The sequence below is a fragment of the Marmota monax genome, unplaced genomic scaffold (genome assembly GCF_021218885.2).
Source record: "Marmota monax isolate L192 unplaced genomic scaffold, Marmota_monax_Labrador192_F-V1.1 WCK01_AAM20220418_F8-fsc00274, whole genome shotgun sequence".
Taxonomy (NCBI): Eukaryota; Metazoa; Chordata; class Mammalia; order Rodentia; family Sciuridae; genus Marmota; species Marmota monax.
In genome coordinates, this window is record NW_026694547.1 from 332470 (window position 1) to 357780 (window position 25311).

Below are 25311 nucleotides of genomic sequence, written 5' to 3' on the forward strand. Positions count from 1 at the left end.
GAGCTCCAAAATTTAGTATAAATAATAGAGCAAATGAACAGGGATTCAGCCAGCTGAAACAAGCATGCACTCGAGCTGGAGAGCCTGATTGAGGACTTGACATACCATCACTTGTCATCATTTCCTGAGCCTCTGTGTGATCTTCACCGCTCTCAAACTCTACTTCTTCGCCTGGACCTTGGTGATAGCGGAAACTTCTTCTTACAACCCTGTCCTCAATTGGTGGTCCATTCCACACCAGGAAAAACCTGCCTTGGTTCTGGATCAGATCACTGTGGTCTGAGTGAGTGTGCATTTGAAGGACTTAAAGCCTAAGGCTTAAGACTTTTTAACTTACATGCAGAGGAAATGTCTGTCATTAGACTATCATGATTAAGTGTGTTTTGCAGTGATTAGAATTAATGTAGAATTGTTTGCTGTGAATTCATTATGTCTATTGCAGTGCCTAGCATTAGGGATTGTTATTGTCTTGATTAAGAACCTATAGAGTCAAACTGTATTGAATAATTTGAGTGAATAAAACATTGACATTATTTCTCCCCGACTGCATATGTCACAATTTTGCCCCCTGGACACTCTCAGAGGGAAAGCCTACTTAGCTATGTAGGAGGGTAGTAAGTCTTTGATTCTCAAAGGGCACACACATTGGAACATCTAATTCCAGGATGCCTCTGGTCAAAATTTCTTTAGCCACAATCTTTCTCCAAGTATACTTTGTGTGGGTGAAACCCTTTCCTCTTCTCTTCAGCAGTGCTACTCAAAGTGCTGCCAATCAGGTGACCTAAAAATCTTAAGTCAGCAGTTAACTACCCTTTTTTGCAGATAAGGAAACCGAGGGTCAGAGAGGTCAACCTTGCTTGCTCTTTTAATTCCTAACTTTCCTTTTCTTTCCAAATCCACTAAGAACAATGTTTTGAAACCTGTATTCACACGAATTACGATGGATTAGGGCGCCTATGCTACCCTTTAATACAATTTATCTCCTCGCACTTAATCCTCATAATCACTACGAACAAGAACAAAGCAAATTTCTGAGGGGTTGACCTGCCTAAGAACACAGCTCCTAACCGAAAAGATGACACTCCAACCCGACGCGCAATCCTCATCTCAAGTACCAGCCCTTTCCCGGTATTGCTCTCGCTGGCTCTGCGCCTCCGGAAGTCCCGCCCTAGGCAAAGAACAGTTTCCGGTAAAAAAAAAAATGACGCACAGAAAGCCGGAATTGGAAAAGGGCGGGGCCGCCGTGGCGCTCTAGCATTCCTTCACTCTATGGCCGCCGCCGATTGACAATCCCCGAGAGGCAAGCTTCCTCTCAATTGGACGCGTAGGCTTGTGTAGGCGGGCCTATGGTTTACCTGTACCCTGGTTGGCTGGGCCCACCATGCGGAGTGGAGGGGCGGTGCTTGGGGCACGCGGACCGAGGTGACCGGCAGCCTCCTCAGCCCAGGTGGAGACAGGCGCATGTGGGCGCTTCGCTCGCTGCTGCGGTCCGTGGCCGGGCGCGCCATGTCTCAGGGACCCGCCCGCCGCCAGCGGCCGCCCAAGGACCCCCTGCGACACCTGCGCACGCGGGAGAAGCGCGGCCCGTCATGGGGCCCTGGGGGCCCGAACACCGTGTACCTTCAGGTAGTGGCGGCTGGCGACCGTGACGCGGGCGCAGCGCTCTACGTCTTCTCGGAGTACAACCGGTCAGTGCTCCGCGTACGGGGTCCTACTGGGTGACTGCGGTGTCCTCTTACTGAGCCCCGCCCCGCCCTAGGGGCCCTACACAGCCCTCAGAGCTGTGTAGCCCAGGAGCTTCGTGGCAGCTGTCAGACTCGGGTTTCTCCCACTTCCACACGTGTTGGACTTCACCTTCTGCTCTTTGGGGAGGGTGGGAGAGACCCCGGATGCCTCACATCTCTCGATCCATAAGGTTTCCAGGCATCAGGGAAGAACTTCAGACGTGAGCCTAAGCGTCTTCTTTCTTCCCATCCCTTAAGCCAAGGGCTGGCTCTTGGCATTCTCTTTCCGTGCAACCCCAAAGGCGTCCTCTTGATTGGTGTGTAGGTTAGACAGGTCTGTAAATGAGCTGATGGGAGAGAAGTCCCATCTCGCCCCCAACCATCCCCTACCTGCCCCATGTCTCCTGGCCTCTCTTAAGGGTGGTTCCAAACCTACTGTCCTAATAGAAGTCAGTTCACTTGTACAACATATATTTTTAATTGTTTGGCTCACAGTCTACAGCAAAGCATTTTTACTGGTGTCGGAGATTTACAGGATAGACTCCTCTGAGTGTCTTTGGTAATGTTCCCTCATTAGGTATCTCTTTAACTGTGGAGAAGGCGTCCAGAGACTCATGCAGGAACACAAGTGAGTCAACAATTTTCTTTTGGGATAGAGATGATTATGGGGCTTGAAAGCTGGGATGAGAGACAGGTGTGTTTCTGTAGCAGAAATGGTCTTTAGTCAATCCATTTTCTATTACTGAAATGTTTTCTCTTTCTTAGACTGAAGGTTGCTCGCTTGGACAACATATTCCTGACACGAATGCACTGGTCTAATGTTGGGGGATTGTGTGGTGAGTAAATTCTTTATAGGCTCAGATGCTGATGAAATTTTAACCTGCCTTTCTCTTTTTTTGCTCCTTTCCCAATCCAGAGGAGCTGAGATTTTTTTTTTTTTTTTTTTTTTTTTTTTTTTTTTTTTAATGCCAGCCCAGTCAGCTGCAGTTCAGAGCATCAAAAGCTCTGATTTAGAGCCAGGTGTGCCTGTAATCCCAGCTAGTGGCGAGGCTGAGGCAAAAGGATCACAAGTTTGAGGCCAGCCTCAGCAACTTAGCGAAACCCTGTCTCAAAATAAAAAGGTCTGGGATGTAGGTCAGTGGAAGAGTGCCTCTGGATTCAATCCCCATTTCTACAAAAAGAAAGATGTGACTCATCAGGGCAGGTTTTAATGTGGATCTGTCTCCCAGTGTTACTATTCACTTGGTTTCTTGGGTTGCTGTGCAAGAGGTTTAACTGGAAAGTAGAGTGGTTAAAGTTGATGTATTTATCATGAACAACATCAGCAGCTGTACACAGTCATGCGCTATCCAGGATATCTCATTGTTCATGACCATTGACTGAGAAGGTCAAGATTATTTTGCAGCCAAATTCTGTAAGCCTGGTAATGTGGGCAGGAGGGAGTGGCATACTAGACTGGTCCCTGATTTCAGAGCTGACTGGGGTAACGTACATGAAGTGCCTATGGTGCAATCTATACGGCAGTCCCTTTACTTTGTATAACTGAGAGTGAACTCCTCTGAACATTTTACATAGTAGGTGCCTCACTGCCTTATCCCCTTCTCATGTTTGTCCATTCCAGAAGCATTTGATGAAGTATTGCTATCTCTCTAACTAGCATCGTTTCTGCTCTCCAAGAGTTGCCTGATGACTGTAAAGAGGGAGGACATATATAATGACTGTTTAGAAGCTGGAATGAGGACACACAGATAAATAACTCCTTAAGTAAAGGGTGCTGCTCTGCCTGGCTGTAACTACTGGCCAAGTTGATGAGAGATCTTATTATATTCCTCTTTTTTAGGAATGATTCTTACTTTAAAGGAAACCGGGCTTCCAAAGTGTGTGCTTTCTGGACCTCCACAACTGGTGAGTCTCTCCTGACTCATCTATCGAAACCAACTCCTCCTTTCTTAGTGTTAATTAGAAGAATGTTTATTTTTGCTAATCAGCCTTCTGACTTCCAGATATAACTGTTGGTGCCATAAACACATCACCTTTCAAATTAAAAAGATCCCAATTTAAAACCTTCTCAACTCTCTGGCCTTGAATGAGTTATTTGCCCCTTTGCCTCCTTTTCTTCATCTGTAAAGTGGCTATGTTTCATACATGTGTTAAAGACTAAATAAGGTAACATATATTAAGCACTAAATCACCTTTTAGATGTTCAGTGCTAAGTAAGTACTTAATAAATTATGATTTTTATTCTTTATTAAATTTCAGGCATCTTCATACCAATGAAGTACTGTTAATACTGTCTCTAAAATAATGCCTGAAGTCTGTTTGTTTCCATCTCTTTGAGGGCATCATTTTCTGTCACCCACACCTATCTACAACAATAGCTTTCCATATCTGTCCTTGTAATCCATCTGCCACATAGCAGCTAGAGGGACCTCTTTTTAAGATAGAAATGCAGTCAGTTCCCAACCTAAAATGCCTCAGGAGCTGCTGTCTATTGTAATACAATCCACATGCCTTGATACAGCCTACAATTCCCTAGGCCCCAGGCCTTGTCTACACTTTATCTGTATTTGTCACCAAGCTACAACTACAAGGGCCGACTCTAACCCTCTGTCACACCAAAGCACCTCCCATCTCATGGCTGTCATCTATACATGAATTTCTTCTGCCTCCTCTCATCCCTGTCTGTATCCTTACCAGATATTCAGGGCTCAGCTAAACGGTCAGTTCCTCTGGGTCTGTCCTGTCTTTCTAGACAAGTTGGCCCTAGTCTGTGCATTTTTAATTGTTCCTATAGAGCACAAAATCATAATTGCATTAAGATGTTGTGTCATTATTTTTTTTATTTTTTTCATTTTTGTCTCCTCCATTAGATTCATGGGAGTAAGGCCTTATTTCCTTTGCACTGCTAAATCCTTGGCATCGGTGTAGAGCAGATATAGTAATTATGTGTATAAATGAAATTCAATATACTCATTCACATTTGCTTTATGTTCATTGTCTGTTGATTCTATTTATATGTTTAAATACATTGCTGTGTTCTATATTTGTTTAATCATAACTGCTCACTTTATTTTTAATTTTCTTTCTTAGGAAAAATACATAGAAGCAATCAAAATATTTTCTGGTCCTTTGAAAGGAATAGAACTGGGTATGTCCTTGGCTGACTCATTGTCTGATATTTCTTTCTCATATACACTCTTCTTCTCAAATTAGAATCCATTAAAACCAGATTCAAATCTGAAAATCAAATACTTCATTCACATGACATGGAATTTTAAAATATTGCTTAATTGCACTTTCTGTTTCCTCATCTGATACCATAAAAATACTGGATAGGAAGATAAGAGTACTTTAAAACATGTGCCTACACATGTGCTGGGCATGTTATGTTCTCCATACCAGCTCCAAGTCTCCTTCCTTAGTCCAAGAGATGGTTCTTATTGCTTTGAGTTCCTTGCAGGAGGAAAAGGGGTGTGACGGTTTTGCAGCTGTCTTTGTAGCTGAACCTCATCTCCAGCTGTGTCTGGAGGCTTATAGTACTTGGCATCTGGGGATGCTAGCAGGTACCTCATCCCGGGGCTAGTATGCGTCTTTGGCTTGTTAATGCTCCTCTTTTATAGTCACACTAGTCTTTTATTTCAAAATGTATACCAGCTGTTATAATTGAGATGATAGATTCTTTGGTATCATAATCCTGTATGTTAATGGAGGACTCTTAAGTTTGAGTACAATATTGGTTTCTTTTTAAATTTTTTTTTTAATGGATAGTTACCAATGATCACAGCATGTCTTTTCATTTGACTATGTAAATATAAATGGCTGCTGAAAATACAGTTTTGTTTCTTTCCTTAAAAAATGTTAATCTACTCAGAAACTTTGGTTTTAGTGGCAGATTTCCACCAGAATTCTGGGGCTCATGGTTGCTGATCTTGAAAGTTTATTTTCACATGTGTTTACTAATATAATTACTGTCCTGATTTGTGATTTTCACGCAGCTGTGCGGCCCCACTCTGCACCAGAATATAAGGATGAAACCATGACAGTTCACCAAGTCCCCATATATAGTGAGTACAAAAGCCGGGTTTCCTAGGGGAAGAAGGTATAAGTCCTGAGTAATGAAAATGTGGGTGAAACCAAAAACTTTTGAATAATTGCTTTGAGTACCCTGCTTTGTGTTTTGAGCATGATAGGGAAATTTAGTTGAAGAATTCAGATTTGGTTCCTGTTCTTAAGAAGTTTATATTCTTGGGGCTGGGGGTATAGCTCAGTTGGTAGAGTGCTTGTCTCACAAGCCCAAGGCCCTGGAGGGTTCAATCCCCAGCACCAAAAGAAAAAAGAAAAAAAAAAAAAAGTTTATGTTCTTGTATTTGTAGGATGTGTTGAACTCATGAATATTGATAATGACTGTGCATTGGAATATTCCATAATCGAGCATTGTCAGAAAGTAGGCTGCATTAGATGTGCATATTCATTGCTTTGGGTTTGTTTGCAATGGATCTTAGTACCCTTCTTTCTTGAAAAAGATTTGTACAGGTCAATATTTTAAAATAAATACCAGTAACTGCAACCTAAAAGGGTATTATCTGAACTCAGAAACTCCTATAAAGTTTCTCAGGTACCAAAACCAGATGATGTGATTTGACTTGGGAACAGGGCATGTCATTGGTCCTTGTGTCTGTTTAAACAGTCTGTGTGAGTTTTACCTACTTGAGAATATTGACTGGTAGGGACATTTACTCAATAGTGCTAACTAGTATGATGCTTGCCAAGTGCTAAAAGGCTGCAGATGAGAACATGTGTAAATGCAAGAGAAGAAACGAGGCCTGTGCCCATCAAAGGAAGAAGGGAGGGGAGCTGTGTGGCTCAAGCAATGGCACAGTGCTTATAGACCAGTTAGAGAATGGTCAGAGTAGAACTTTTCTTGCCTAGCTCACTCTTCATCAGATGTCTTTGGACCCCTTCTGCCAATTCCTTCCACCAGCCTGAGTTGTCTCTGTTGTTTCTTTCTAGCACCCTGTTCTTCCCTTCATAGCATTTAACAGTTTATATGTAACATGTTCTTGTTTGATCAGTGCTTACCTCATTCAGTTTTTCTGATCATGGTTTTCTCAGTGCCCAGTGGGCCCTAAATGAATGAACATAGGTGGAGGAGCAAACATGGGTTCTGTTGAAATCAGCAGTTGTTGTTTTTTTTTTTTTTCCTTGACTTTTTGGACTTACCTCTTCTTCTCATGGAGATGAGTACCCTTTGGAGAGTTTGTTTATGGAGAGAGAGGATGAGGAATAACCAACTTAGAGCCTGTGTGCTTTTCAGTCAGTATTTGTTGAATCCCTACTGTGGTAAGGCTCTGAGCTTTGCAGAAGCATAAAAATGAGTAAGACATAAGTAAGCCCAGAGACCTGGTAGACTGGTAACTAATTCTTTGCTACTGTAATAAAAGGCATGATGGTTTTGATTGGCCTTCTTGCATTCCTGTATGTGAACATCTGGGCTTTGGCTGTGAGCTCACCTTATGTAGTGTTTTTGGTTTCCTGTACTGTCTAGGTGATCAGAGATGTGGGAAGCACCGGCTATCAACAAGCCCAGAAAGGCCTCTTGGCAGGCTCAGCCCAGAACAGTCTTCAGACTCCGGGTCCACTGAAAATGAACAGCACCTTCCAGATGGCAATGGTATAACCCTGCTGGGAAAGGACTTACGTGTCTTAATGCATTGTCTGTTTTTAAGATCAATTTATGTTTAGTCGACAAATAATAATTAATGTGTATCTATTGGGTACAAGGAGATGTTTTGATTGATGTAGAAAGGTTATAGCCACCACATCTCACCAGCTTATTTTTATTGAGTGAGTACATTAAAAATCTAAGCTTAGCAATTTTGAAATAAATAATACATTATCATCAACTGTGGTCACTGTACCGTATAGCAGATCACTAAAACTTATTCCCAGCCTGACTAAACCTTAGTATACTTGGATCAACATGTCCTCTTTCCCTCTCCCTCTACCCTCAGCCTCTGGTTGCCATTTTTCTATTCTGTTTTTATGACATCAACATTTTTAGATTCAAAAGATAAGGGAGATCATAGTATGTCTTTCTGTGACTGGCTTATTTCACTTAGTAGAGTGTCTTCCTGTTCGGTCCATGGTGTCACAAATGACAATTCTTTGCCTCTCAATGCTCTGAATTAGAATTATTATCATAAGAAAGCTAGGTGTACAAAGCATACTTTTTCTTGGCAGTTCGTGGCTGACCAAGGGTTGTCACAAAGGGTTGTTAGTCCTGAGCTTTAGGACCAGTCTACAGCCTGTGTTCTGTTTAGCCAAAGAAGAGCAGGACCTGGCAAAGTCAGTCATACACAGGGCATTTGTGTTTTTCTTTAATGGAACATTGATACACATTAGTTTTTCAGTAATGCAAAAACTGTAACCACTAAGTTGAGCAAAACAGTCAAATCAATGAATGAATCTGTACCTTTTCTTTCAGAATGACAACCTACTGGGAAACAGAATTAAAAGTCCAAGGTTAGATGTATCAAAGGAATTGGACTGCTCAAGGATTCTTTTGCCCAGTGTTGGGCAGAGCTTGATCAGTTCCTCCACCTGTCCTGAGGTGTGTCTGTCTGGTGTCCAAGAAAAGACAGAACTTGAGTGCCTTCTTGTTTAGGTGGGATGGGTAAAGACTGACAGCCACACTTTCCCTGCAGGAAGGCCTTTTAGCAGCATTTATCTTATTTTTCATATTTTTTTACTTGTTTACAAAGCACATCACAATTCTTTTTCTTCACTCCTATGTAAAATGGCCATTTAAAAAAAATAATTTTACTTGCCATTCTGAAGTTTCTCTGATTGGAGCTTTACATTTTTTGTTTATTAAAATCTCAACATAAGTAGGATAAAAAGAAATCTGAAGAATATTAGGCACAGTTCTTTTTCAATCTTTGTATTGGGATCTTATTAGCCTTTTAATTTATTATGAAATAAAACTAGATATCAAGTTATACTCATTTGTGAGCCTAGTACAACCTTCACATTTACCTTAGTATAATCAAATGTGTTTTTTTCCTCAGATATTAACCGGAAAAGAGATGGGAGGGACCCTTCCTTGGTGGTAGCTTTTGTCTGTAAGGTAAGAAACTCTTTCCAAATTCAGGCTTTAAGTGAGCATGTGACAGTCGGTGTGGTTGAGGACCTCTGGTTAGCACTTTTGCAGTAATTCAGAGGTAATAGTTCCTAGGTTACCTGTGGCTAAAAGAAACACAGATGTCCTGTTTCCTCAAAATACTGTCATATTATTTTATATTTGCCTATGATTGGTCCTTCTTGGAATTCAGAAGTAGTTGAAGGCAGCTGTATTTGTTTTCCTGCTAATCAGTCAGGCTTTTATTCAAACCCCTCCTGCTGTTTCAATTTTATTTCATTTCACTGTAATCCTTAAGGTGTTACTATCAAATCAATTTTAATACTGGTTAGCATTCACAGAGGCCTAGATCTGCATTCTGAAATTAACCAATTCCATTTAAAATTTTTATTACAATAAGCTGTTTTTAAGATCTTACGGTGTATTTTTAGAAGAGTTTTACATTAAAATTTTATTATAACTTGTAACAAATTCTTTTGCCTACTCTATGGTAAGACTACATTTTTTTTTGTGGGCTTTGTTTTGTTGTTGTTGTTGTTGGTATTGTTGTTAAGGAATTGATGTGATTTTAAAACATATTTGCAGTTTTCATCCAGATTCTAACAGCTACAAGTGAAAATAATTCTGAAGACTAGTAGTGGCTAGCATAAGTTGCAGGATCATGGACAGTGTCATTTCTATCAACCCCATTTGAGGACAGTTGTAATTTTTATAAAAGTTAAGTACTGTTGTCAACAAGCATATTACTTGTTTGTGAGTTTTTAGGCAGCAAATGATTTTTTGAAACTATCTAATATGTTACTCTTTAAATTGTATTAGATTCTTCCCACGTTCCTGAGTGGTTGTGTGAGAATGATGAACTGTGTTTTTGTGTGATAAAGGCTCACTCTTACACACTGTAGCATTTGTGTTTTCTTTGGGCAGCTGTTCTGGAGTTGTAGGCTCTGACACTAAGTAGCTGCAGGCTGCTTGTGCTGGCTTTTCTCTCCTCCTTTTGCTGTCGCTGTTTCTGAGGTCTGCTCTCACTGGGTCAGCCTGAAGTCTTTCTTCCCTGTTCTAGTGTATTTGCTGCTTTTCAGATGATGGTTTCCATAGCCATACAGTGGGCTAATTCAAGTTCTGTGAGAGTTAAGGGTCAGAGAAAATATCTGTGAGCATGTGGATTGACAAACCTGAGAGAAGAGTGTGGGCTTTGGGCAGCCATTGGACTGCCTGGTGGGGCCTGGTTGCTTTACAGGTTCCTTTTAACATTAGAAACATTTAGTTTCCATCTGCAGACCCATGTGAATATATGAAGAGAATGCTTGTTAATGTCAGCTAAATCAAGCATCTTTGTGTGATATGTACACTCTGAAGCTGCAGACCTTCCTGAAGGTTAGATAGTATTTTTGAGATGGTAGAGTTCTAGAATCCTGAGAATGAGACTTTAAGATCCAAATTTAAGACTTGGTCCTAAGAGCAACTTCTTAACTTTAGGAAATTAAGTTTTGTCAAGATTTAAAGAAGCTGGGTGTGGTGGCACACACCTGTATTCCACGGACTTGGGAGGCTGGGTAGGTGGGTCACAAGGTCCCGGCCAGTTTAAAATGTAGCCTAGTGGTAGAGTGTCTCCAGGTTTAATACCCAGTTCTGGGAGGTGGGGGGCGGGGAAGAAGAAGAAGAAGAAGAAAATGAAAATTGAATATATTTCAACAAAGACCTGTTAACATCTTGGGTCATTTGGGACTTTTTTTCTGTCATGTATGAAATATGTAGATCCCAAAAATGTTTAGATAGAAGTTTAAGTTCAGGGCAATGATTATGAAGTTTTGTGATAGGATTATTGTCCTTCTAACAAAGTAAGAGCATACTGCGAATTTGTTATTATATTTTTTCTGGATTATAAAAGCAATAATACTATGTTGCCAAATGTTTGAAAATGCAGAAGGAGAAAGGCCTATCCATTTTTTTTATATCTTCCCACTATCATGGGAATATTGTGGTATATAGCAGTTTGCCTGGTCATTGCCTTGTTAGACAATGTCTAAATGATGATCTTTTAGTTATTAATCAATGAATATATACTAATAAAACAGAACCCAAGTATGTTTGGGTTTCTCCTGAAGGATACTTTTATTAATTTTTATATGGAAACAGTTATATTTTATCAAATTTATAATGAGTTAATGTTGGGGGGAAATAAAGCACTGTTTTAATTCATTCAGGTTTTTAGTTCTGAAAGCATTGCAAAATGAGCGACTTCCTCAGAATATTGTATACCTTCTGAAAACAATAAACTTCATTATAATGAATTGTATGAAAATAACACTGATTTTAAAAAATAAAAACCAGAAAGATACACTTCTAAGAAAGTTGGTTAAAACCAGGCTTCTTAGCCACTGGAATTGCTTTTGTGTTCCCTTTGTTACAGCTTCACGTGAAAAAAGGAAACTTCTTGGTGCTCAAAGCAAAGGACATGGGCCTTCCAGTGTGAGTGTTGGGGATCAGACTGCTGGGGACTCGCTGGGTGCACCATTATTCCTGAAGAGAGGGCATCTCACAGAGGGCCTCCCTCTTCATTTCAGTGGGACAGCTGCCATCGCACCCATCATTGCTGCTGTGAAGGATGGGAAGAGTATCATCTATGAAGGGAAAGAGGTGAGGCCTGTTTTTCATGATGATTCTGTGGTTTCAGGTGGGGCCTGGGACACTAGACAGAGCACTGTCTGGCTCATACCCTACAAACACCACTTTTGAAGAAAGTAGGACAGCTTGTAATTCCATTGCTTGGCTCCGTGGTAGAGCTCTTATCTTGACTCGTCCTGCTATCAATGCTGCTGTGTTTGGGCAGTACTGTAGATTATCTGTTCAGGATCTGCTTGTCTTCCTTATGCAAGGACAGATGCTCTTCCTTGTACTAGAGCTCAGGGCAGTGTCCAAAAATAGATTTCATACAGATGGACTTTGGGTGCTTGACTCAGAGGAACACCACTCTGCCGTTTATCCAGATGAAGTCTTCTTTGGTGTCTGGATGCAGTGGGCCACAGACTAAAGACAATCTTGAATACCAGGCTTCATTTCCTGGCCACTGTAGGTTTGAAATGCCTCCACCAACTAGTTGTCTAAGTGTAAGCAAAGAGCAAGGAAGGTGTAGTGGTAATAACTCTACTAGTTGGTCTTGTGTTCTGTATACTTAGATATATGGGTTGTTTAATGTTAGCAGCTGCCCTGAAGGCCATCCAGTTGGGAGAACATCAGGACCCCATTTGGTTTTGCAGATTTTGCCTGAAGAGCTGTGTACACCCCCAGATCCTGGTGTTGCATTTATTGTGGTTGAATGTCCAGATGAAGGATTCATTCAGCCCATCTGTGAGAATGCCACCTTCAAGAGGTAATAATGAGGGGCCCCTGGGTGGAAGAAGTAGGAATCAGTGCTTAGGAAACCCCACCCATATAAGCACAAGCTTCTTAGGGATACAGCTGTGTATTTGGGGGAAGCCCTGCATCTGTGTTTGAAATGTGTGTAAATCCTACTGGCCGGATTTATTTCCACCTACTACTGGTATGTGGAAGGTTTTGTGGTATACACAGCCTTGAAGTGAAAGTAGAAAAGACTAACAACCAGAAATCACCAAGGACTGGAAAATCAAGTAGCAATCTTAAGAGTTCACAGTCTAGAATAAATCCTTAAATGTTCTTGAGTTCTAATTAATGCCTCAACTCATTATTTGGATTATTTTTACCTACATGAATTCTTTTTACTTCCCTGCATCTAACCTAAAGAGAATGAGACCTCAAGGTCAATCGGTAAGGGACAGAATTTCAGCCTGGGATCATCTTTCAGGTCTGAGTGTTATTTTATTTTGTTCCTCTGAAAAAGTCAATCATTTTCACAGTTCAGTTTTAACCTTGGGTAGAATTTTTGACCAATGTGTCTGTCTTAATTTTTTCTTTTGTTAATTTTTATATTATATCAGTTTCTAATTTTTACCCATCTGTGTTTTTTCACTTACTATTTTATTCTATTTATACAATAAATCCTTTTGGTCTGTGGTACCTCTTAGTTATAGTGTTAGGAGTTCTTTCTGGGCCCACTTTATTCTGTGGGGGTGAATTTGGGTACTCTGGTGGCATAGACTTTGTTTTTGTTTGAATCAAGTTTTAGGCAGCAAAAGTTACTTCAAGTCACCGAGGTGTCATTTATGAGCCCTATGCATGTCTGTGTGATGGTGGTGGAGGAAGATAAATAAAAGAAGTTACTGTGTGAAAAAAAATTTTTTTAAGGGAGCTAAAAGGAAACATCCCCATTGTAATAAGTGGTCTTCCCTCTGGACAGTGGGATTGCAGGGAGTTTTCATTTTCCATCTTAGGGCCTGAGGTTCTCTGGAAGGCAGATCCCAAGGTGGAATTGGAGGTGCAGGACATTGACCTGAGGAAATAACTGCTTGTTAGAGATGAAGAAAGGAGGGAGCCCCAGTAGTCAGGGAAAGGACAGGAAGAAACTCACACCTCAGTGTTGCATGAAGAAGCTCAGCCAGGACGACCAGAAAGAAGTCTAGAGCAGAGCTTGTCCAATCGAGGAATTCTGTGTGTGGGACATGGGTAGTGTAGGTGACATGGCCAGTTCTGGGCCAGCAGTGCTCAGGCACCACTGGGAGCAGCTTAGGAACCACGCATGGGCATAAGGCATTACCCTCCCTGGTTGTATAGTCATTGTTTTACATCCTGATTTTTTTTTAATCACTTTATAAAGTGATACCACATTCTTCCTTCTCCCCAGGTACCAAGGAAAGGATGATACCCCTGTGGCCCTGGTGGTACACATAGCCCCAGAATCTGTGCTCCTGGACAGCAGATACCAGCAGTGGATGGAGAGGTATGGAGCCCAGCCGAGGGCATATGGGCAACTCTTCCAGGCAGTGGTATATTTTTCCTCATCCCACTGTTAAGTGCAGCCTACCCTCACTTCTGTTTCTGCCTGAATTTCCTCTGGGTTCCTGCCATGTAATTCTGGGAGCATCCATCTTTGCCACTCTTTGAGGAAAATAACCACCACTAGGTGGCACAGCATAAACACATGTCCCTCTACTATAGGGCTTGATTTCAGTTTTACACACTCTTAGTGATGCTTGAACAATACTGTCTTTTAGTTGATAATCCCACTAAAGAAGAGACTTGCAAATATAAAGTAATAGCTTCTGCTGACTGGATGCCCACTGCATGTCAGGCAGTGTGTTAAATCAGGTCATTTTATTTCCTGATTTATTATTCCCAGCATGCCTGGGATGTGTATATTTCACTATCATAGTTTAGTAACTGGGAAGAGAGGGCCCTGGACTTTTTTCTTGTGGTTTTATCAAGCACAGCCAGCACCCAGGGCCATGGGTGGGGCCTGAGGGCAGCAGGGATGGGAAGAGCCTGAATTGAGCTCAGGTGCATGATGACCTTGGGTTGCTCTTCAGCTCCTCCCTTGCTTCTCCCCATACAGATTTTTCATCTCCATCTTCTCTGTTCTGCCAGTCTCATGCTTTTCAGATCCCTTGTCTTTCATTCCTTGAGGGTTGCAATGTAATGTATGCTGTCTGTTTTCCTCTTATGCCTTTCGTCTTGCAGCCTGCACTCCGTTTTGTTTTCAGATCCCTATCTGAACATGTTAATTTTCCTTGGTTTTTCCACCATCCTCTCTAGTACACTCTGAAGGCAGCTGCAACAGGGAAAGAATATAACCAGGATTACGTCTGCCCATGTAGTAGCTATGTGGGAGCAAATGATGTACCTCTTTGAATACTCTGAGCACATCAGTGCTCCCAATCTGCAGTGCTTGCTTATTTGGGACATTTTCAATTTTTTGCTGTTCTAATGAAAGTCATAACCTAAAGGACACCATGTTATGCTTGGTTTCTTCTTAGGTTTGGGCCTGACACTCAGCACTTGATCCTGAATGAGAATTGTTCATCAGTCCACAACCTTCGCAGCCATAAGATTCAAACGCAGCTCAACCTCATCCATCCAGACATCTTCCCCCTGCTCACCAGTTCCCAGAGTAAGGTAGCGTCCCAGCACAGCCCCTGTCAGCCTGGCTCCTGTCCTTTTCTTTCTCACCATGGAGTGTGTTCCTGTATCTTTCAGGAGGAAGGCCCCACCCTCTGTGTGCCCACAGTCCAGGGAGAATGCCTCCTCAAGTACCAGCTGCGTCCCAGAAGGGAGTGGCAGAGGTGTGTGCGGCTCTGAGCCAGTGGGACCATCTGGGCTGGGGGTGGGCAGCCTTTTCTGTAAGTGGACGGATAGCAGATGTTTCAGGAAGGTTTTTCAGGCCAAGTGGTCTCTGTCACAAGTTTCACTGTGTCATCCTAGCACGAGGGCCACGGACAGTGCATTAATGAGTGCATATAGCAGAGATGTATGGTGAAGAAAGTCACCCACTACCCTGCCACCTACAAAGTGATAGTTAGCATTTTGTTGTTTTTAATTTGTGTATATGGGGATATAATTAAAAGTTCTGTATGTGGGTTTCTGGCCTGAGAGTGCCAGTCTCTTTCTGTATCATTAAATACTCTCCAGGAACAGGATTTTATTGGTGTTTTAGATAGGGATGTTTGCTTATTTGGGACATTCTCAATTTTTTTGCTGTTCTAGTGAAAGAATAAATGTCTTGTCTGAGTATGTTGGAGTAGAACTCTGTTCCCTGAAGGTCATTCCTAAATGTGAACTTACCGGGTCAGAGTGCAACACTTCTTTACTCACCTGATGATGTACATTGCCACTTGGAATACCTCTGCCACTTCCAACCAACAAAGTGAAAAATCCTTACCATCCCTCAACTTTATTTTCTTTTTTTGAGATCTGAATCTGGAGCCTTTTTAAGTTTCCTGTGTACTCTGTAGTTTTAGAATACTGACTCTCCCAGGTTATGACTGGTCACGTGTACCCTTGTGGCTAAATAGTCAGCACTCTTGAGAAACCTTGGTCCAGCACTCTTGTTTGTAGAATTCTGGCCCAGAGGGGCCATCTTGAGCTGAAGAGCCTGCTGCTGTCCCTTTGTTAGCATCTGCACAGGCTGTTATATACATCAGTGACCAACCTGGCCAATATTCACATTTACCTTATGCTTATGAAAAATGCAGTTCTTGGGTTCTTCCCAGACCTGCTGAGTTAGGATCTTGTAATTTAGGCTTGGGGCTTACTTCTTAAGTGCTCAGGTAATTTTGATGCTCAGCCAGGTTGAAACGAGACCAGTCAAGGCTTTGCTGCTCATTGGGTCAGCACTGGGGGCTTGCTGGAGGTGCAGGTTCTCAATCTCCACCCCAAGCAACTGGGTGAGGCTCAACATTTTGCTGAAGTTCCCAGTGGATAAGCTTTGTGCACCTGAATTTGAGTCACTCTCTAGGGCCTTGCTTTTCAAGCAGAGCCATTTGGCAATGTATGGAGACAGTTTTCCTTGTCACAATCTGGGATGGGGTAGTAGCACAAGAGATGCTACACAGGATAGGCCCCACCACAAGGAGAGTCATCCTGTCCCTGGGAATTAGTATAGTGCCCAGTTTTCAGGCTTTGAGGCCAAGAGATATTGTGAAGAGTTGCATTTATTCAGAACTCATAGTAAGCTTCCCTCACTTGTCTCAAGAAAGTTCCAGAGGCAGAATAGAAATGTACCATCTCAGTCACTTGGTCTTTGTTCTTGATCCAAAGGAATGCTCTGCACATTGTCCCCATGGATTTTGATTGTGCATAGGCAAACCAGTGTTTGCTGAGCCTGAACACCCCCTTTAGTCACCAGCGATGCCTTTCTCTGCAGGGATACCGTTATTACTTGCAATCCTGATGAATTCATAGCTGAGGCCCTGGAGCTCACCAATTTCCAGGAGAGTGTGCAGGAGTATAGAAGAAACATGCAGAGCAGCCCAGTCCCTGCAGGTGAGTGGAGGACCAGGGATAACCTTTCTCCTGGGCTCTGCCTACCTGCAGGTGTCCTGACAGCACCAGTCAGGTACATTCTAATCTGCTTTATTTATTTAACTCAGGACTTCTCTACCCTGGCTCTACATTAGAACCATCAGAGAAGTGGGGTAGAGAAATTCAAGAATTCCAGTCCCAGTCCCACCCCAGACCAATAAATTTCAGTCTTTGTGGTAATACCCAGGTGTCTTTCAGGAGATACCTGGGACACTTGTGAGACCCTCTGAAGGGCTTTGACCTGGACCTCTGCTGACCTGGAATCTGGTCCTGGGTTTACTAATCAATGTCCATGGCCTGCCATATTGGGTTTTCACCATCCTGTCAAGAAAAGTAGTTAGGGCATTTTTTGATTCCTGCTTTTACTGGTTTTTCTGGTATTATTTTAAGTAAGAGATAGATAAAGGGAATGCTGGAATAGAAGGAGGGTTGGGGCTTTTAATCTAGCCAAATGATCTTGCTTCTCTGGAGTCAGCATCAGGTAAGCCACGGAAGTAGTACATCTTAATTTCTTCCTGGTTGGGAATACCAACTTCCTAGGAGTTCCTTTACTCATTATAATTAGTCTTCTGATATGTAGAAAGCAAAAGACTCGTTTTATTTGTAGATCGCTTTCAGAGGTGCGCAAGGGCTGTTGGGCTGAGGGAGGCCCAGGAAGGGACATGGGCTTGGCAATCATGGGTTTCTCTGGATCTGACGCCTCACTATCTCCATGGAGACCAGGCCCTCTGAGCTTGCTTTCTCCCTGGCACAGCAGGGTGTTTCCTACCCAATGCAGTTGTGTGAAGAATATGGGGACAAAAGCAGGTGCAAGGGAGATGCCACTTTCTTGAAGTAAATGGCAATTCAGAGTTTAAAGAAATGTCTCCCTTTTTTTTCCAATTTATTTAAAAAGAATTGGAGTTTTTTGTTTTGTTTTGCTTTGGTGTTTTTTAAAGAAAAACGTAGAATGTGTTTGTTCTACCTCCAAGATGGCTCTTCCCTCACAAATAGCCCTTAGGTCTCACCCTAATGAGGAAGCCTTTCTTGTGAGTCCACTAGCACCCCTCCTGGGAGGTTGGACTTCACCATTTTTCTTAACTTTGCTCATTACTGAAGCTTGGCTCACTTTTGACCCGAAGAAATGGATGTTTTTTATGTGTTTTCTATAGAGAAAAAAAGCCAGTATCCAGAAATCATCTTCCTGGGAACGGGGTCTGCCATCCCCATGAAGATTCGAAACGTCAGCTCCACGCTTGTCAACCTGAGGTATCAGCTTTCCCAGAACACCTGCACCCATCAGAGAGCAGGCTTATTATGCTTATTTTTTAAATACAAGTGCTCCTCTAATCACCAGGCTAAATTTGAAAGCATGTTGGTAGGAAGCCCTGTGAGCTAGTTATAGTGACTCTGCAGATATATAAATGTAGGAAGTGAGATTGTGGAGTACCAGGTTAGCTTTTAAATTTCACTGTATCATCTTAGATGCTAATGAAAGATGATAAGCCACCAAACAATGTAGCAGATGCAAACAATGATATGAAGCATACTGAAATCTGAAACGTGCAAGTCTAGGGCATCTTTTTCTTTTGAATGAGAAATGCAGTGAAGTGGCTCAGTTTAGGGCCTCACCTGGGGGCTGAGATGCTCATAAAAGGGCTTCTCTGATTTCCGATCCCCAAACCCTGAGAGTGGCAACTTGAACCTGCTAAAGCTAATCAGAAGAGGTGTTTACCAGCTTGCCTTCCCTACTCGTGCTTTCCCCTGGAAGGCCGTGTCAGTTTGAGGGACCTTTGCAAATGGGAGGAGCTGAGCACTCCTCCCAAGAAGGAAGAAGGCCAGAAAGGTAACAGCATTCTCTACCTTAGAGCATGGCTTCCAAACCAAAAACCACCATAAGCTGTCAGAATTGAAGCTCTGTGAGCCCCGTCTGGGACCTACCAGGTCAGATTGTCTGAGTAGAAGCCAGAGTCTGTGCTAACCAACTCCTACATGGAGCACGTGGAGCCCGTCATGTACCAGGCAGCTTTGAGGAAACCAGAGGTGCTTGGAAGAGAAGGAATCCTGTGGCAGCTGGCACTAGAACAGTCTCGAATACATAATACTTGGCCTTTGTATTCTCCACAAAGGTGTTGTCTCATTCCATCTAAATATTTTTGATTCTGGATGCCAGCATTTGTATAGATCTATGGTCTTAAAAGGCTTCAGGGTTCTATGGATCATTCTTTTATAGAGAGAGGATTGGTCATTTTAAGTTATTGTTATGGGTGAAATTAATTGGCTTATATTTTAAGTTATTGTTATGGGTGAAATTAATTGGCTTTATATAAGCTCCCCACAAAACGGTACAAGAGTTTATAGAAGGCAGATACCTGCATAACTGCTGCCTGTTCTCTGCTAAAGAAAGCATCACTCTAAATTGTCCGAAGGCTCTCCTATTGGTGACACTTGCTCTTCTTCTATAGCCCGGACAAGGCCTTGCTACTGGATTGTGGTGAAGGCACGTTTGGGCAGCTGTGCCGTCATTATGGAGACCAAGTGGATAGGGTCCTGGGCACCCTTGCTGCTGTGTTTGTGTCCCACCTGCATGCAGACCACCATACGGTGAGTGCTAGTTGGGACTCGGGCGTGCTAGCCCACTGGAAGGAGCGGCCTCTGCTTGATTGCACTCGTGCTTGCTTTCCTGCGGTTTCCAAGTGCCCCCAGAGCCCTGTGATTCTTCTCTGGCTGGGGTGAAGTCTTCTGTGAAGCCCCAGCACAGGCCTGTTCAGTGAGGACGTCTTTTCTTCTTTGATCTTTCAAGCGGCAGTAAAGGTTTTGCTTCACACACTTCCTGAATCGCCTTCTCAAACTGCCTGCCCCTGCGGGAGACAGGGCTGTGAGGCCCTTGCTTGGGTCTTCTAGGGGTTTCTGGGTCCCAGCCATTACCCTCTTTCTAACACAGATCATCTTGTTTTCAGCCCATTGTATTTCAAAGTCATGTGTCATTGTCACCCCAACTGTGGCAGCTCTGAAGGGTTGATTATAGAGGTCAGAAATACTGTAAGATGACGACCGTAGAACCTTCACTTGCAGAAGACGACCATGGGGTTTGGATCTCACTAGTGACTTGTCCTTTTTTCTTCCCAGGGCTTGTTGAATATCCTGCTGCAGAGAGAGCGTGCTCTGGTAAGTGAGCATTTTGAGTTTCCTTGGTTCATACATCGGCAGCCACACTTCCTGACATACCATCATGATTGACTTGTTCTGTTGTTGACTCTGCCCTGGGATCTCCTTTCCTTGTCACAGGTGTCTCTGGGAAAGCCGTTCCACCCTTTGCTGGTAGTAGCCCCCACCCAGCTCAGGGCCTGGCTGCAGCAGTACCACAACCAGTGCCAGGAGGTGCTCCACCACGTCAGGTGAGCATCCAGGGCAGCTGACCCAGGCTGTGGCCTTTACCCCAGGGCAGCTGGCAGACCTTGGCAGCCCTGCCCTAACAACGTCTGCTTCTGTAAAGCTTTTCTCCTCAGCCCTCACTTCCTTTCTGTTGCCTAGATTTTGGCCAGCATTTCTCCATTAGACAATTCCAGACACCCAGATAGTGGAAGCACAGAAACCATCCACCCTGGGTGGATGGGTGGATGGGAGTTGGCCCTGTCCCCAGGGGACAGGGGAGGCATCATCTGCCTGGTGTCATCCATGGCCTGCATTGCCTAGATGCAGGGGAGCCTTTATCTGCTAGGTGCCTTAGAGTGAACAGGAAATGGTTGGCTCTGACTTGATCAGTCTCCCCAGCTTGATGACTACAATTCATACTGTTTCATTTTAAAGCTCTCTAGCCAAGGACCTGCATTTTTATTCCACATCTTTAGTGATTGTTTTTAATGCTACCGTAATTTTAAATATTTTGACTTCTTTTAGTATGATTCCTGCAAAATGCCTTCAGAAAGGGGCTGAGGTTAATAATCCCACAGTTGAAAAACTGATCAGATTGCTGTTGAAGGCTTGTGATCTGGAAGAGGTAAGGGGCACAGCCATGGGCCCGGAAGAGGGCGGGGAGGGGTCAGGCCCAGCCTCTAGCCCTGCTCCTTCAGTTTCAGACCTGCCTGGTCCGCCACTGCAAGCACGCTTTCGGCTGTGCCCTGGTGCACACGTCTGGCTGGAAAGTGGTCTATTCGGGGGATACCATGCCTTGTGAGGCTCTGGTCCAGATGGGTGAGTAGAGAGGAAATGAGCCTTGGTGAGGCGTGGGGTGGGTGTAGATAAGCGTAGGGCGTGTCCACAGAGACAGAAGACTTGGGTTCCCCCTCACACTGCGTGGCTGCCATCCTAATGTGCAGATGAGTCACAGGGCCAAGGCTGCTGCGTGTTTGGGTCAGGACACAGCTGTAGATCCCGGGGCCACATGCTGCTCACCTAGAGGGCTGCACCTCAACACAGCCTATTTCTCCAGGGAAAGACGCCACCCTCCTGATACATGAGGCCACTCTGGAGGATGGCTTGGAAGAAGAAGCAGTGGAAAAGACACACAGGTAGCAGAGAACAGTTAGTCCTCCCTGTCACCTCCTTCCTCCCATCAAGTGAAGCCCCAACAGCCCACGTTTGCCCCCGGGGAAAGACAGTGCTCTCAGTGACACAGGGCTGGCTAGGTTCCAAGGCTGAGGAGGCTTCCTGAGCCACAGCAGTCTCTTCGGGCCTTCTGCCTCTATTTTTGCAGTTCCCTAGGTTCTAATGGTGAGGCATGGTGTTTTTAACGAGAGAAATAAGCTGGAAGAATCTATTAAGTCACATCAGGGAATGACCAGGGGAAGGCAGGGGCTAGGGTGGGGAGGGGGGCTGAATATTGGGCTGTCTGAAGGAAGACGTGCCTTGACCTCTGTGTAAGCTCCCAGATGTTTCCCAGGTGTCCTCCTTGATGAAAGCTGACAGCACAGAGTGTGGGCCTCCTTTAAGGAAAGGGGAAGGATCAGGCTAAAGAGGTGCCAGTTGAGAACATCCTTGGCCTTCTCTCCCTGGGGGCCCCAGCAGCAGCAGGGCCAGGGCCTGAGCTAGTTCTCCGCCTTGGAGCCCTGCCCTGTGGCTTAGCTTCCCTGGCTACTTGTCCTTGTCCTGCAGCACTACCTCCCAAGCCATTGGTGTAGGGATGCGGATGAACGCGGAGTTCATCATGCTGAACCATTTCAGCCAGCGTTATGCCAAGATCCCCCTCTTCAGCCCTGACTTCAATGAGAAAGTGGGAATCGCCTTTGACCACATGAAGGTCTGTGTGTCACGTGGGCTGTGTGTTTGGGGAGACCGGGGAGGTGCAGACTCCTCCTTTCATTTTCTTCCCTGCTTGGGGCAATGAAGATAAGAGGGTCTGTCACTAACCAGCATCATATTCAGGGTACGATGCAGAGACCCACCTCCTGTAGGGTCTGCTGGACATTAGTCCTAAGGACATTGCCTGGACTGCCCCACAGTCAAAGCACTGGAGCCTCAGGACAGACCTGAGACAGGTGCTCACATGTCACGAGTGGTAGAGCCAAGCCGCCTTGACATTAGCTTGCATCACCTTTCCTGAGGCCTGTGGTTTTGCCACCCTCAGCCAGGAGTGGGGAGTCTGCTGCTTTCTCTAGAGGGCTTCCTCCCTCCCTGCAAAGCCTTCTTTTCAGTTGGAATTTTAGTCACTTGGCTTAAGGGTGTGTAAGGGTGGGGAGGTGGCCCTGCTCTTGTCCCTCTGAGGCATGTTCCTATCGTGTGTCTGGCCTCCCAGGTTCATTTTGGTGACTTTCCAACCATCCCAAAGCTGATTCCCCCGCTAAAAGCCCTGTTTGCTGATGACATTGAGGAGATGGTGGAGCGCAGAGAGAAGCGGGAGCTTCGGCTGGTGCGAGCAGCCCTCCTCTCCCAGGACAGGGAGTCCCAGCAGAAACGTGCCCACACGGAGGAGCTGCAGAGCCCACAGAGTAAGAAGGTCAGAGCCTAGTGGAGGTCTGGACCACCCTGCACACTGAAGGCTATGTGTGTCTTCTACCCTGTGCGGCACCCACTCTCCTTATCCTGGTGGTCAACCAGGATGCAGTTCTGGATGGGTGTGTGGCGGCATGCTGTGGCCTGGGCTCCAGCATAAACACCAGTCTGCAAGACGCCTCCTGTGACTGGTGCCTGGCACGGCTGTGGGACAGGAGGCTGCTAAACAAGAAAGCTGGTGCAACTAGAATTCTAACGCAAGTCGGTATTTAAGGAAGTCATGTGGACACGGGCAGCACCGCTCGCCTGCTCCAACCAGGTGGCTCCCTCTGCAAATCAGAGGCAAGCCAAGTGACAGGTGACATTGGGTTTAGGTATTCCAGACTCAAGGGATAGTGTTCCCAAAGAATCAGATGCAATAAAGATGGAGTTTGGAATTCTGAGTTCTTTGCTTTGTTTTGGTTTTGCTTCAGAGCAGGGTTATTATGCCAGCTTCCCAGTGTGCCCAGGAAAGCTCATGTGGCAGGAGAACCTTTCCACCCCCAGGGGAGCCACCACTCTGCTGAGTCTTGACCAAAGCCCAGCCATACAAGCTCCTTCCAGTGGCTTCAAACATCTATTGAGCGCCTGACCATGGCAGGGGAACAGGACGTCCAGATCTTCTCATTGTTCTGGCTAAAAGTAGAGATGATCAATTTGTTTTCTCTTGCTCATAATGAGAATTACTCTTTGCCCTTAAAATGTACAAAATGTCACATCGGGTTGGCTTCCTTGGCCTCCTTGTGGGATTTCAAAACACAGGTTAGCACTTGAAACTCAAAAGAGAATTTTCAAAGTTGAATCTAGTATTTATATCCTCTCCCTTCCCAGGAGAATATTGGAGGAGCTTTAAAACAGGTGAGAGAGAAAGAGCAAGGACTTGGCCTTCCCTGGTGGTGAACTTCAGACCTCCTGACACAGCCCAAGAGATTGATAACTGCCCCACAGCTTTGTTATTAAAACAAGAACATACGCCAGCTCAGGGATAATAAATCTATTTTAATAACATTACTTTTGACAACAATTTGTACATGTATTTAAAGAGAACTTTCAACTCCCGGGCTCCATTACAAACTGCCCTTGCCAGGAAGTGAGCAAAGCTGTAACATCAAAAGTCCGCAAATCCCACTCTCAGAGAAGGGTGACTTTACACTGTTGGGAAAAATAACTAAGCATTTAAATTTTTTCATTGTACAGCTGTACATCAGTTTTGATTGAATGGCTCAAATTAAACAAATATAGATTTCATATATACAAATATTATATCATGTATAGGTATATTATATCTATTTTAAAAGGATAAAATTTGAAACTTCGACTGCATGCATGGCCCAGATCTGTTTCTCACTCTCTTAATCCCAAAGTGCAAACAGGCTTCCCAGTGCCTCCCGACCCTCCTCCCCAGAACTGGATGGGACTTCATGAGAAGGGATGCGCAGGGGATGCTGGTGAGCAAAGCAGGCCCACCACCACGTGGACCAGCGTCTCCGCAGGCTGGTTTTACTCTCCTCGACCTGCTCTGGGTAACAGGATTATTGCTATTCAGCTGTAACCTCCAGATTTAGAGACCAGCTCCAGGACCCCACATTCTAGTGAGCTGGACTCCTAGAGGGGCCAAATAAATGACTGACAGACTTAATGGGTTTCAGGGGATGGGGAGCTACCACAGACTCTCCAGACATGGTCAAGATCCTCTTTTAAATTCAGAAGTATAAAATGATAGGAGTAAAGAACTTTCAGTCATGAGGGGGGACAGAAATTTAGGTAGCAAATGTTATAAGCCATTATTTTGGAGCCCTCTGATGAAGGGTAGCCTAAAGGTGTTCCACGGGCCGGCCCTTCCCTGGGCGTCAAGAAAAGGTGAGTGACCAGGACTTCAGGAATTCCAGCCCTAGTCTAGGTCTGAGTGAAAAGTCCCCCTCCTGTCCTGCTTCTCTTCTGGCTAATACACTGATATTCCGGGACCTGACATTGCCTGTCCCAGTCCACAGTCAAGGCAGTGGCCCTTGTGTGTAACCAGGTAACAACCCTCTCTCATACCCCCACCCCAAAGGACAATTCTGACAAGCAGACCCTTGGGTGGAGAGATGGGTACTACTTGTCATGGAGGCTGAAAATGGATCAAAATAGGCACAAAGTCAAAAGGCAAAGGTCAAACAAATGGCCGAAGTCACCACCCATAAGGAACAAACAATCTGCACCACCGACATTCCCCACATGGACCAGAGATTGCAGTTTTCTGCCAAACTCCAACCTCACGTTGGAGGTGACAGGAAAGAGCCAACGGAGGATACTGTTGAGCTCAGGGACGCTGCTCCTGGCGGCGTGTCTCCGGGGCCCATGTTATGTTATGTACACGCGTGTTGGGGGCAGGGTGCTGTGTCAGAGGGCGGTGCTCTCAGATTCCTCCTCCGAGTCCCTCTTGTCTGTCACTGAGTGTCGCCTTGCGTGCTCCAGGGGGCTCAGGCGGAGTGTCGATCCCAGCTCTATGTGGATGGAGGGGATATCAAAGTGGACAAGATCTGCAAGTTGGCAGAGAGAAAGAGAGTTGAAAAGGAGCTTCTGGCT

At 44.5% G+C, this 25311-nt stretch overlaps 2 protein-coding genes across 5 annotated transcripts in view; one reads left to right on the plus strand and one right to left on the minus strand.

Moving 5' to 3' along the window:
• The first annotated feature begins 1389 nt into the window (after positions 1-1389).
• On the plus strand, positions 1390-23147 carry Elac2 (elaC ribonuclease Z 2). Its single transcript, XM_046420727.2, has 24 exons — positions 1390-1688; positions 2302-2352; positions 2490-2560; positions 3565-3629; positions 4815-4872; positions 5720-5788; positions 7270-7395; positions 8792-8850; positions 11273-11331; positions 11427-11499; positions 12120-12232; positions 13622-13717; positions 14751-14889; positions 14971-15056; positions 16637-16755; positions 17946-18042; positions 19239-19377; positions 19903-19941; positions 20062-20171; positions 20674-20773; positions 20847-20967; positions 21206-21284; positions 21868-22012; positions 22508-23147. Exons 1-24 carry the CDS (start codon positions 1462-1464, stop codon positions 22718-22720), a joined length of 2454 nt encoding a protein of 817 aa, XP_046276683.1. The 5' UTR covers positions 1390-1461; the 3' UTR covers positions 22721-23147.
• A 575-nt stretch (positions 23148-23722) lies between these two features.
• The window catches only part of Arhgap44 (Rho GTPase activating protein 44), a 211469-nt gene continuing 209880 nt past the window's right edge, over positions 23723-25311 (minus strand). For 3 of the 4 annotated variants that reach the window (XM_046420729.2, XM_058571591.1, XM_046420732.2), the window contains one exon: positions 23723-25265. In XM_046420729.2, the coding sequence (XP_046276685.1) occupies positions 25126-25265 (140 nt within the window). In that variant the 3' untranslated portion in view covers positions 23723-25125. The remainder of the gene's footprint in view (positions 25266-25311) is intronic. The other variant, XM_058571592.1, reaches the window with a different exon arrangement.

Excerpts from the sequence above, each read along its gene's own strand:
- Elac2 (XM_046420727.2), top strand. The coding sequence starts at position 1,462 with ATGTGGGCGCTTCGCTCGCTGCTGCGGTCCGTGGCCGGGCGCGCCATG. Across the intron at positions 3,630-4,814 it reads TTTCTGGACCTCCACAACTG|GAAAAATACATAGAAGCAAT; the intron begins GTGAGTCTCTCC and ends TTTCTTTCTTAG. Across the intron at positions 13,718-14,750 it reads TACCAGCAGTGGATGGAGAG|GTTTGGGCCTGACACTCAGC; the intron begins GTATGGAGCCCA and ends GTTTCTTCTTAG.